The following is a 13501-nucleotide window of genomic DNA, read 5'->3' as shown; positions in this document are numbered from 1 at the left end:
GAATTACACTGGTGTCTACTGCAAAAGGGTATTTTTGAAAGAGAACGATCAGCTCCTCCTGTTTTCAGTCAGCTGGCCATCTCATTTTGTTCATCAGTGTTTGAACCTTGAAGAGCAGATCTGTCTTTGTAGTTTAGTATTCGACATTAAAGGAAAGCATTAGGCACAAGGTCTGGAAGTATTGAGCCTTCCTTGGGAAGAAAGGTTGTTGCCTGATGTCTTGGATTCCAGTGTTTGCATGCCCTTAAAGAAATAAAGCAAGTCAGTACTCACAGTTTAAATAGGCAGCAGTATGAATGCTTGAAATTGGGCTCGTGTTCCCCAATGCAGGATTGTTTCTATCTGACGGTCTTTCTTTCGGCAGGTGCCCCATCATGTTGTTTGCCCTGTTGGAGGATTAAAGAGACATCTTCTGCTGTTGCTAACAACTGCTGAGTATCCCAGCTTATCACCCTTGGGAAGATGCTGAAGACCTGAAGTTAAATGGGATTACACTGAGATTTCATCGAGCCACAAGAACATTCCCTGGAGTCTCTTGGAATCACAGTCCATAAAATATAGAGTTGAAGACTTTCCTTTTTTGTTTTCTCACATATTCTGTATCCATCAACGAGCTTAATTTTATTTGGAGGAGGGGGAGATTTTCCAAAGTGCCGCTAATGAAAAGGAGAGGGCAGAGTGTCACCTTTTACTATTCAAACGGCACAGTGGTGGTAGAGACTCATTCTGTTCCTCTTTGATTGAGTCCATGAACTGAAGCCAACGGTTTAAACTGAAACAGAGAATGTTTGGATCCTGAGCACATGATACTTCACAACCAAATAAGAGGGAGTGAAGGATGGCATCCAGGGAGAGGCTTTATGAACTTTGGATGCTCTACTGTAATAAGGTAACTCTTTTGAAAAATGTTGTACATTAGTTGCAGTTTTCTGGATGCTGAATAGCTAAGGCTACAACGGAGCTACTATATAATATAGTGATAAAAAATAGTATTTTTCCGAGTGTATTTATTTTCCAGCATCACAAATTAGCCACAAATAATTGAGTCCCGCTGCACAGATGGTATTCCTTTGTGCTCATTCAGATTGTGAAGTATGAATGTAATAAACAGACCATAGTAACATGCTTGCCGTAGGGCTTGTATCGGTAGCCGTTTCCTGGAGATGCATTGGCAAACCTAGGCTTGTTTTTGCATAAGTAATTCTTAGGCTTGTGCAAACCTGATGGGTGCTGTTGAAAATGATCTAGACTGAAGAAATAGTGAGTTGCCTGCTAACAAAACGATACATGTACATCAACATAACTTTCTGCACCATCATAACTTTCTAGAAATTATCCTTAGTTTTGTTACATGGTATATGTCTTGTATCTTCCTTATCTTGACTTTAGTTGTGTAAGCATTGCTGTTTCTTCAACAGCTTTATTGTACAGGATGTCTGACATTTGTATGCTCATTATTATGTAACAAAAAGAAAGGAAAAAAAGCTAGAGAAATGTTTCTCTGAGCAAAGTTTTGTTGTTGACTTTTTGTCTTGTTACCTAAGGTGGCAAGTTTTTGAAAGACAAATACCCTATTGTTTGACAAAGCTTATTAGTAGTACCCCAATCAAATTTTCATTCTCTACTCAAACAGGTACTTAATACCATAATGTTAAAAAAAAAAGTCTGATACTGAACTGGAGATTAAGTTAGTGGAATTTGTAATTTTTTTATTTCTAAGAGTGCTAATCACTTCAGTTTTCAGGTGGTACAATATTTTTACATATAAACACTTCCTAATAATATCTTACTGGCTATATAATAGGAAAATTGCATTAAGTACCTAAAAGAAGAGAAAAATTGTCATATTAGGATGGCAGTTTCATGGAAAAAAGTATCTGAAAAAGTTAGCTGGGACCTAAACATGGTAGCAGGAGACTATCTGCTCTGTGATGGGAGAAGAATAGTATATTGCAGAAGACAACCTGGCAGGATTCTTCAGGTTCATAAGTAAAACCCAGGATGGGTGACTCTTCATGATCAACAACAAGGTGGCCATTCCAGGAACAGAAAGACCCTCCAGTTTTCTTGAGGAGTTGCCTCTTTTGACATGTACCAAAATATTGTGTAGTTCACCCCATCTGCTTTTGCAAAGCCGGTTACAATGAATATGTATGTGGTATATAGATCCAAGAGACTGCCAGCAAGCTGTAGCTTTTTAATGCAAGAATGAACATGAGCCAGGTAGTTCTTATTGTACCGCCATAGCTTGCAGTATGTTCTAAGAACATTTTGAGATACCAGAGACCCAGTTACTCCCTATCTACTATGGCTGGCTTCACATATTGATGTGGTTTGTTGTTATTTGGCTTAAAGTAATGTGTGAATTTGCCCATTGTAGCTTATTAGCTATGGTTTATGGTTTAGCATTATATCTAACCCAGCTTTCATGGTTTGTATAGCAAATTATAGCAGCTTTGCACAATGCATGAAATTATTTTGTTCCTTTCCCACTTAGTGCTAGCATGTGCCTATATGAAGATTGTTAACTGAATTTCAAATAGGAATTAAATCCAGAACCATTGCTAACAAGCACTGCTAAATTAACTTCTGAATTTTGTGTTTATTAGAGTGGTCTCTGGTCTTGAATCTACAAGTTTTGTTGGATCTCAAGTATTAGTTGAGTTTCATAATTTCCAACAGTGTAGGGAGTGATGTGAGGGCAGTTGCTTGAGGAAGGCTGTCCTAAATTTTGTAAATTTGTTTCTTAATGATAGCTGTGATTGAAAAAGTAATCTTTATAGTGCTAGTCCTGTACATGTTAATTTATAAATAATTTCTACAGTCTTCAAGAAGCGTATTGTCCAGAAAGTGTATTTCAGAATTGCAGCTAAGGTTTTCATAGATGTTCAAGATATAACAGAATTTCTATTCCTTTTTTAATGAATTTCAGGTAATTAAAAATGATCAAATAGGCCACCTAGTTCACATTTTGAAAAAGACTATCAGATGTGGCAGTCACAACTGACTTATGAGTAGATTAAGATAAATATATCTATTGGCCAGAAAGCACACATTTTTGAGTTTAAAATCCCATCAGATAATACCTAGGACTCTTAAAACCTGAATCTAGGATTGATGGCAGGTTTGACTCAGTTTATATTTGCAGGGCAGTAGGCACTTACCTACCTACTGAACTACCTGAGGGGTGTATTGGCTGTTCTGTTTCTGAGATGAGTGAATCACATTCAGATGTCCATCTCAGAAAAACAGTAAAGTTAACTTTTCAGAGTTGCTTCTTTTTGATTGAAAAGCAGCAACGTGACTTTTTAATCTACCATTAAATTAAAAGCAGAGTAATAATAATTAAAAACTAAATATGAATTAATACCTTATATTTTTTAAATTGTATTGATCCTTGTGTTGCACATTAATCTACTAACTCTTGCTAAAAGGAACTGGGCAATGCCTTAGGCTGGAATGTAATATGTATGATGGCCCCAATATACCATTTTAAAATAGAGCTTTGCCACTTCCTGGGATATGCAAGAGAAGAGAGATATACCAATATTGAATTGGTCAAATTGTAGAGCTATTTCCTTTTGACTTAGAAAAAATAAGTAGAGAGCTGACATTGAGGATATGTTTATGGCATTAGAGAAACAATTGCATGAATGTTTAAATGATAGTCATAAATAATGGAAATACATCTGCTGTTTTTTATATCAAAACATACAAAATATAAAATGCTGCATTCAAATCACGAGGCTATGTTCTCCCATTCTGAAGAATTCAGGCTTGCATGAGTTTCTGTTGCCAGCAGTTTTGATCAGATCAATGTAGAAGGTCTGAATAAGTTTCCTGTTTTTATATCAAATTAGTAAGCACATATTACATGAAGAATTCATTCCTTTTAAGGCATTTCTTTAAATGGGCACTCTTCTTACAATGCTATCTTCCTGTAAAAAGGTAGATGAAGGAAAAATTGATCTGTCAAAAAAAATACCCTGCAGAAAAGACAGGAGGCAAGAAAATCCTTTTAAAGGCTGGTTGAAGTTCCTCTAACGCAGGTTATTTCCCTATCAGCAATTTATAGTGTCTTCTAAAGTTAGCCATTCAGCCATTGTTGTGCCAGAAAAGCAGTAATGAGAAGAGACTTTCTATCCCTTCAGTGTGGTCTGGGTGATGCTATGAAGATGATATAAATCGGTGGGAAATGGCTACTGAATCACTATTTGCTGCTGAAGATGAGAAAAGCTCTTTTGATTAATGAAGGAGAGAATACCTGGGCTAGTTATGGATTCATAAATGGAGAACCCATTGGTTGGCCTGTATTTTAATTATCAGTTTAAAGGTTATTAATAAATCCAATTCCATGTAGTCATTTTCATTTATTGAACATCCACAAATTCAGTGGCTCCTGTCTACTGTCACTGCGTATTTATTAGTTCAAGCCTCATGCTCTCTCACTTGGACTGCTGCCAGAATCCATGGGCAAGTCTTTCTTTGTCATCCTTCCAACTGCTGACCTTGGTCCAGAACTTGCAGTACTCACTGTTCTAGACCGCCCTTCTTTTTCTCATGTTTCCTCAGACCGCAGGGCCTCTCTATTAGGGCCAGAGCCCAAAGAAAACTCTTGGCGATAATGTCTAAGGCCAGCAGTTAGCCATTCCCCACTACACGTCCCAGCTCCTGTCTTGGCATGATCCTTTTTATACAACATGATCAACAGGACAAGGCCTTCTTTTAATTCCCTCTCTGCTTTTTACTCCACCCCATTTGTGTGCATTTCAGGACTTGGATCTGTGATTATGGAATTCTTCCCCTGCCTCCACCTCTATATGTTTTTGGATACATTTAAGAAAGATTTGAAAACTGCCTTATTTAATAAAGCAGGCTGATTGATGAAAGTGGTTGCGAGCAGATGTTGAGAATGGCAATGAGTAAAGTTAAGTGACAGGGCTCTTTTGTTATACATCTGATTAATAAAGGTAGACGTCAAGGGTATCAGATTTATAGTTTAGGATTCTATAGTTGTATACATATTCTTTTTACCCAGTCCATAAATATATTACAGTGTATATTGATTTCATTTCTTTTGGGTAGTTTTAACCTTTGTTACTTTTTATTTGTAAAATTTAGTACTGGCCTGAAACCAGGATGTTTGTGTTTGGGTATAAATCCTATCTCGGGTTCTTGTTTTGCAACCAAGGTCGCCAGTGGGATGTTTGCTGTCCACTGTTGAGGCCACCATAGAGCTGGGGAAGCAATTTGATTTTTGTGTATTTGGAAAAGCCATATGACAGCTGTGTTAGAAAGCAGATTTTTTTTTTTCTGGAAAAGGCTTAGGGGAGTCTATATTAGCTAGCTTTTTTTGCAGATAATGTTTGAAAGACTAGTCTACTACAGTGTATGAAAAGTATTTTTAAAATTTAAAATTTCAAAACACATTATTTGAAAGTATTTAAAGAGTACTTTAATAGATAGATCTCTCCTCTTCTAAGCAACTGAATCAGCAGCTTTAACATCCTGAAACATTCCCAGAGTAATTCAAAAGCCTTTGTGGGGATGGGTTAGTAATGTCAATAGACAGCTGTTGTGCTACAAATACCTTTGTCAGTGAAAGTCTGGTTAGAGCTTTGGAATGGAAGCAAACAGGGTCCCTCGGCAAAGGAATTGTCAAGTATAATTAATTGTAATTGCATTTTAGTTCAGTATATCTGGAGGGGCCGGAGGGAGAACACTTCTTCAGGCAAGACTTATGGGTAGTGCTGAATGCCACATGCTTAGAGCCATTGGCATAATCCCGCTGCACATCATAAAACATTTTTACCCAGAGATTTCGTAAACTGATTCTGCTTTAGCTGGAGTTTCATTTTTCTGCAATATTTTTTGGTCACTTCTTCCTGCTATACGTTTAGCCCTTTTGCAGGGGCAAGATGGGAAGAGGGAAGTTGGCTATATTTTAGTTAATCTGAGTAAAGTTGAAGACAAGCCTTCACAGCGTTTGGCAATTTTTACGGCAACTAAATAACCGTTATTTCTTCTAGTTTGAGGGTTTCAGATCAAAACTACGTACGTTATACTGCAACTTGTTAGGATGGATTTGAACCCCTGACAAGCGGAGTAGGTTATTGTTTATTTTGATTCCACTATTTACCTTGTCACCAACCTTATGCCAAATTTCTGTAATAATCTGACTTTCCATTCAGCCTTACCATTCTACTGAAATGAAATGTTTCCTTTCTCACAGTGACTCAGAAAGGTCCTTCACTTTTCAGAGCTGCCAGTACTTTGGGATTGTTTTTGTTGGAAAGCTGGCTCTACTGATGGCAATAACTTCACAATTTGGCTTGATTTCCTCGGTCTGGGTTATGCAAATGCTTTTTCATTGATTGATAAGCTGAGTGAATCTGCTTTTGTCTTGTGAAATTTGGTGTCACGGGAAACTAGACAGATCTTTTCCTCTGTATAGATCACTGTATAGTGAAGCTGATTATTTTTAAATTTAAGCAGTTGGCTTTGGGTGAATGAAATTGTTTGTTCTCGTTGGTATCCTCCTCTTACTCAAAACAAGGTTTTTATAGTTTGAACATCAAGATTGTATATTACAGGTAAAATATTTCAAAACTGGCAAAGACTCTACTTAGAATCGTGCTGTATGTATATGTAAGGATTCTGATGATTTATACAGGAATTAATAAATATCTAATTAGATATGTTCCTATAAGATGAATATTCATATTTTACTAAGTTAACAAAATGTTATTGAACAAATCTGATTTGGTTTTCTTCTAACCATAAACTAAGCCATGAACCATAATATGCAAACCACAGTTGACGGGATTCACACAATATGGTAAAACCAAATCATGGCTTAATGTGATATGTCAATTGAGTTACAGTTATATAACTACAAAGAGTGCTTTATGAGACTCCCTTAGATATATTATAGTATTGTGTAGAAGCCAAGAAATTTGGATGAACCCACTACAATTAAAGTGTCATAACAAGCTATGGTTACAAAAAATGGGGAGTGGGGAGCCCTAAGAGAAGGGGGAATTCTTAATTACCAAGCCATTATTTGGCATTCTGTCTAGTTCAAGTGTTTTCACATCTCTTTTTCTTAGTTATAAAAAAAGTAGCTTTCATTATCTATAACAAGGGACACTCAGTTAACATGTTACACAAAGCCAGAAGGCTGATTTTGCAACAAATGAGATCAACTGAAAGCCATCTGTTGCTTGATTATTCTTAAAATGATGTCTAAAAATAGGATTCTACCATTGTCTACCTGAAGAAAGCTGGAGCACAAAACTAAAAAGAATCAATGTTTTTTTCTTCTTCTCTGCAGTATCCCATGTTTGTGCATTATGCTACGTAGTGGATGCTCATAGGTGTGTTCCCATAAAATCATTCTGCTTGCTTAGCTTATGAACAGTTTTTCTTGCTTTACTATATAGGTAACTATATCTGCTTCTGGCTTATCTTTTCCCAAGCATATTGCTACAGACTGATATACTGAATTATAACTGGGATGCAAAGTTCTCATTTTAATCAGATTCAGATCTTGGAATTGTGATATTAACCTGATTCATACACTGTGCTAAGCATAGTGTATGACTAGTAACCATGGTTTGCACACTGTTATAGCTGGGCTCACACATTATACTTAATACAAATGATGTTAAGTGTTTGCAAGAGATGATGGAGCTAAGAGGGCAATGAGTGAACAGCACTAAATCTACACTGACTGATTTTTTATTTTTTTTTTCACTTTTCATTTGTTCTTTTTCACATTTATCATTTACTGTACAGTATATCATGCTGGCATGATGTATAAATATGGCCGTCAAGTGGTCAGATGAGAATTGGATGAATCCAAGATTCAGCATCATTCCGATAAACATTAATATGCTAAACACCAAATAAATCAAAAGTTGTATAAGAGGAGTACAATGTGATTGTTTGTAGAGGTCCATCTATACACAGGCTTTCTCTCCATTATAGGGGGATCCATAGATGACATACAGTTAGCTTAACACTTGCCTTGCTGCCCATGACTGGCAGTAAGCAGATTCTTGCTCATGACAGCAAATCAATGAGCACATTGGGCAGCCCCTGTATTAGGACCAACCAACATGGCACAAAAGAATGTGCTCCTTTTCAGATTTTCCTGAACCTTTCATCCAGCTGGGTGGCATGAGAGAGATGGCACTTGATTGATTTGGTCAGAAAGCACTGGTAGCTCCTTGTGGAAAGGCATGTAATTAGGCTCCTTTAAACTGGAGAGGGAAGGAAGTTCCCTGTGGATTTACCAAAAGGTTTGGTCCCATTTATGTACTTTTTGTTAGGTTGTCATAGAATTGTTTCTTATGCAGTGTGTGTAGTTCAGCAGGGGCAGAGCTTTACTGTCTGTTTTATAACAGAGACCATGATGTCCTATTTTACAGAACTGTTCGCTAGTCTTCTACATACCAGATTATAAGCCTTGCCTATTTTTTTATAGCAGGCAAGCTTCTGGCATCAAGAGGTCTGTGGTTCTGTTAATGGATTTCTTGTGGAGCAACCCCAACAGTGCTTTTGGAAACCCATCACCCAATTGTTTAGGAGTTCTTCCTCCTCCCAAAATTCCTTCAAAAAGTGAGAGACATATGTTTGGTCATGTCATCCACCATCCTTCTCACCCATCTGCCGTAGCAAAGAGAGCTGTCAAGAGGTAGAACGAGTAAGTGGAAGATGCAGGGATTCAGGCACAGATGGTTGGAAAAGTCTATCCTTGTAGTGGAGTCCTCAGAATAATTGATCCCAGCTGATGCTCCACTTGGATACTCTTCAACATTCTTTCTTAGGAATTCTGTAAACATTAAGTCACTTCAACATTCTTTTGTTGTTGTTCAGTGATCTTTGTCAGGCATAGCTTTGAGGGCTCTCATGACAAGGACGTGCATTTATCACTATGGAAATTTTATGTGAGATAATAGTCGGCCTTTGACAATTAATTGATTAGTTAATACTGTATTTTTCCGTTCATAAGATGCCCCCATGTGTAAGACGACCCCCACTTTTCCAACCCCAAATTAAGAAATCAATATTTTAAAGATAAAGCAGAACACATTTTTATTTATTAATTAGGCAACATTTACATGATACACTCAGTGGGAGGAGGTCCAAATTGTCTCTCTGTAGCTCTATTTCCATGCTCTTTTGCATAACTGATTACATTCAGTTTGAATTTTGCAGAGTAAGACATTCGCTTATTTATTTTTTTATTTTCTGACATCTTTATGGGCTCAGAATGCTCTGACGTTACCGGTCCTTGTCACATCTGCGCACTGCCTACACGCTCTCCACCTCCAACGGGATGTGTTCCAATTGGTTTGTTCAGCATCAGCTGATGTCAGTTATATAAGGCTCGTGATTGGAGGAAGCCTGTTTGCAGAGACAAAGTATGGGCAGTTTTGCAACCGCGCGGTTCTCTCCTCGGCTTACTTCCTTGCATAAGACGCCCTTCAATTTTTAGTGTAACGATTTTAGAAAAAAGTATCGTCTTATAGACGGAAAAATACGGTACTTAAGAAGTTATAACTTATTTATTATAAATTATTAAATAATTTAATATATTAAATTATTAAACTGCTTCAGGATAATTAAGGTTTTGTTTAAAGATAATCTAAAGTTAAATTATACTTAGATAATTTAGATAAAGTTAAATTATACTTCTAGATACTTAGAATTCCAAGGAAATAAATATGAAGCATCTTTGAATATGTGTTTTAAAATTTCCATTAGCTGAAGATTAATAATTCTTCAGTAATAGCATAAGAGCTGCTGCTTCTTAAGAGAATGTAGAATTGCTTCATATTGCTTTTTGGCAAATTGTATAGTCTAATTTTCCCATCATCCTAATCTCTTGAGAGGCACTTGCTAGTGATATTTTCATGAGGCTGTGATTTTTGTATGAATAGCTTAAAGAAAAAAACCCTTAAAAGTAAGGATAGTTGTTTTTGAGAAGAGGGAGAGCAAGTTACCTTAGACTCAAGTTAGTATGGAATTACAGAAATAATATCTGCATCAAATTACAAGCCAGCTACGCTTGGCAATAGAAAACAAACTTACTTTCTCTCTGTGTGTACATAGTAGATTCAGTTGATTGGATCTAGAATATGTCTGTTGCATGTAATTCTGTAAGCAGAAACAAATAAGGTCTAAGTCATAATTAACTTCCTCTTTCAATGAATGGGGCCTATATTGAATTGTCTTGAACAAAAGTTAATCCTTCTGTCTCTGGGGAAGCCTTAACCAGAAGCTTGGTACTTTAGTGTCTCTTACTAAAATACATTTCTTTAGGAAGTTTTACAAGAATTTAATTGGATTGAAATCTGCAAATCTGGAAAGTATTTTTAAAATTACTTCTTAATTAGATAATTTCTGAGAACTGAGTTGGAATTTAAACTTGATTCTCCTTTGCTTGCTGTTGCTAACTACATTGGTTCAAGTGAAACATGAGAATTTAATGTGGGGATTATCAAAGATGGAAACTGTATTGACTCAATCTTGTAAATGCAGAATCAAGAACTACATGGAAATGTAGCTCTGTCCAATTTATTGGAATAGTGTTACTGATTGCAATATCTGAAGTATACAAAGTTTTGAATAAATAAACATAGTCTGACTTTGGAAAGACAGTGATTAGAAATCATTGTGTCCTATTTTAAAACTTGGCTAGAATATGACTAGTGACTAATGTAATAATTGGTGGAGTTATGATGCAAATTGGTTTATCATTTTCTGAATTAAGAAGTGACAGATCTTTCCCCTGTAGAGTGTGGAATGTTGTACTGAAAATAGCCACCGGCTGATCCAGTTTTTGTTTATAGCAGCCAGTACTTCCTGATCAGGTAATAAACTGTGCTGAACTTTGCTCTTCAAATTGTGTCATCAAGTCTGGTTGAAGCTCAGTTGATAGTGTTGGTGACTGTTCAACATTTTGGAAAATATAGGGCTAAAGCCCAATTAAAATAACTGGTGGTCTTCCCAGGTGGTTGATTTTAAACTGTCCTTCGGTAGGATAGCAAGTGAAGTGAACTGTTATAGCTGGCAGATTTCACAGGACTGTCCAAACTAAAGACAGGAATTGTTTTTTTAAAGCTTCAGGCAAACTAAAGACAGGAATTAGTGTTTCTAGTGAAGGGGAGAAGGGAGAGCCACGAGGACAATATTGGGACTCAGCTTCAGGTAGCCAAAAATCTTGGTCAGCATGGCATATTGTTCATTCATTCATTCATTCATTCATTCATTCATTCATTCATTCATTCATTCATTCAAATTTATATGCCACCCATCTCACTGTATAAGTGGCTCTAGGCAGCTTACAAGTAGAAGAGTGATTAAAAAACCAATAAAAATCTTTACAAAAAATCAAATCCATGCAAAATAAATCTCTTGCTAAGGCCCAAGGCCATTGAAGAAACTTTTTTCTCACACTTGGTTTTTGCTTTCAAAAATGTCAGAATCTGATGTGAAACAAATTGTCTAGAGGCCTTTAATCGTATTTCAAGTGTTTTGGATTGTACATTTCCCCCCCTTATTTTCCAAGTGAAAAGAAAGCTGTGGCCATGTCTTGTTTTAGGTACATTTCCAAATAGTTGCTTTCATCTCTGAAACCTAAAAAGACAGTTGCTGAAGAAGCAAGTTGGACATAAGTAAGACAGAGACTCCACTAAAATTTCCCAGCAAAATATACATCTCATGTGGGAAATGTCATGATTGGCCTGAGTCACTGAGGACAGTGTTGAATGAGTTGTCAGAATAGAGTTTTATCTGTCTTGAACTAGCAGGCCATCCAAACATATTAAAGGGCAATAGATATCAGACAGTAGAAAATGCTTCTTATGTATGTATGCTCATAGGAAACTTTATATTCAAAATTAATTTCACTGTCACAAAATGGTTGCTTAGTGACAAGTCACTTCAATAAACCGCAGAACAGAGAACAAGGAAGCAGACTGATTTGCTCATGTCTTACCTTTGGCCTTCCTTCAACTCACTTAGTGGCACTCCTCCAGGCTACCCAGACCGTATCTCTCAACTGGTCATTATTAAAATTGTAAGGTAGTGTTTTTCCTTTTCATCCCCTGTTCCATTTCTGTTCTGTTCATGTGTTTTACATTTTAAGCTATGGATTCTCATATTAGTGTTTTGCGGTAAAGCTCTTCTAGGATTTTATTTCTGGTTAAAGTGGTGTGGAAATGCTTTAAATAAACGGTATGTTGTTGGAGTTGTGAGCTAAGGAGGTTTTTAAAAGCATCTAAATAAATTCATGGTCATAGGTGTCTGGTAGAAGCCACAACCATATTCCATGAGTCACGATGTCATCATCCAAACAAATGGAGTATGTAGCTTGCATCAGTTACATCATGACACAAACTGCACGCAGTACATAATCCACAACATTTGTACAATAATGTCATGATGGGTGTGACATAGCTTGTCCCACCAGCATCCATGTTCACAGGCCATGCATATGTCTCCTTACAGTTAAATGTATCCTGTTTTTTTCACGGCAGAGAACCTGTGAACTGAATGCTGGAATAATCTTCTCTTTGTTTCTTGCTCTGTGTATGTGATAAACCAGGGGTCCCCAACCCCTGGGCTGTGGACTTGTACCGGTCCGTGGCCTGTTAGAAACTGGGCTGCATGGCAGGAGGTGAGTGGCAGGTGAGCGAGCAAAGCTTCATCTGTATTTACAGCCGCTCCCCATTGCTCGCATTACTGCCTGAGCTCCACCTCCTGTCAGATCAGCGGTGGCATGAGATTCTCCTAGGAGTGCGAACCCTACTGTGAACTGTGCATGTGAGGGATCTAGGTTGCGCGCTCCTTATGAGAATCTAATGCCTGATGATCTGAGGTGGAGCTGAGGCGGTGATGCTAGCGCTGGGTAGCAGCTGCAAATACACATTATCATTAGCAGAGAGGTTTGACTGCACAGAGACCATAATAAATCAATTGCTTGCAGACTCATATCAAAACCATATCATGTAATGCGCTTGAATCATCCCGAAACCATCCCCCCCCCGGTCCGTGGGAAAATTGTCTTCCATGAAACCGGTCCCTGGTGCCAAAAAGGTTGGGGACCACTGTGATAACAATTCAGTCTGGCCACAGTGGATCATAAAATGCTGGGTAACATGTGCTTTTGGTTGGACTCAGTAGGACAACTTTTTCCTAGCATTTCCAAGGCTGGTTCAAGTATTAGGAAAACCTTCTTGAAAATCAGAACATTGAAGAAGACTTTCTGACTCCAAAGACAAGACTCTACAAGACTACTCCAAAGACAAGACTTGATTTTAAAAGTCCATTTAAAATGACCCATACAAATAGAATTTTTCTTTAAATTTGGTAACAAAGGCTTAATTTTGTATAGTTATTTTTGCTGGTTTATGATCATAATAAAGATTTGATAGATTGATTGATTGGTTATTGACAAAGTGAGTCTCCCTGGTGAGACTCCCCGGGCCGG

General features: G+C 37.2%; 1 protein-coding gene across 2 annotated transcripts in view; it reads left to right on the top strand.

Annotated features, from left to right (window-relative positions):
- The window catches only part of NBEAL1 (neurobeachin like 1), a 106813-nt gene that overhangs the window by 486 nt on the left and 92826 nt on the right, over window positions 1-13501 (top strand). For both annotated transcript variants that reach the window (XM_007422016.4, XM_025175682.2), the window contains exon 2: window positions 365-889. In XM_007422016.4, the coding sequence (XP_007422078.2) occupies window positions 839-889 (51 nt within the window). In that variant the 5' untranslated portion in view covers window positions 365-838. The remainder of the gene's footprint in view (window positions 1-364; window positions 890-13501) is intronic.

Source organism: Python bivittatus, unplaced genomic scaffold (genome assembly GCF_059951505.1).
Source record: "Python bivittatus isolate LINGU-HERP-01145 unplaced genomic scaffold, Pbiv_v1 ctg000200_np1212, whole genome shotgun sequence".
NCBI classification, from domain to species: Eukaryota; Metazoa; Chordata; class Lepidosauria; order Squamata; family Pythonidae; genus Python; species Python bivittatus.
This window is presented reverse-complemented; position numbering and strand designations above follow the sequence as displayed.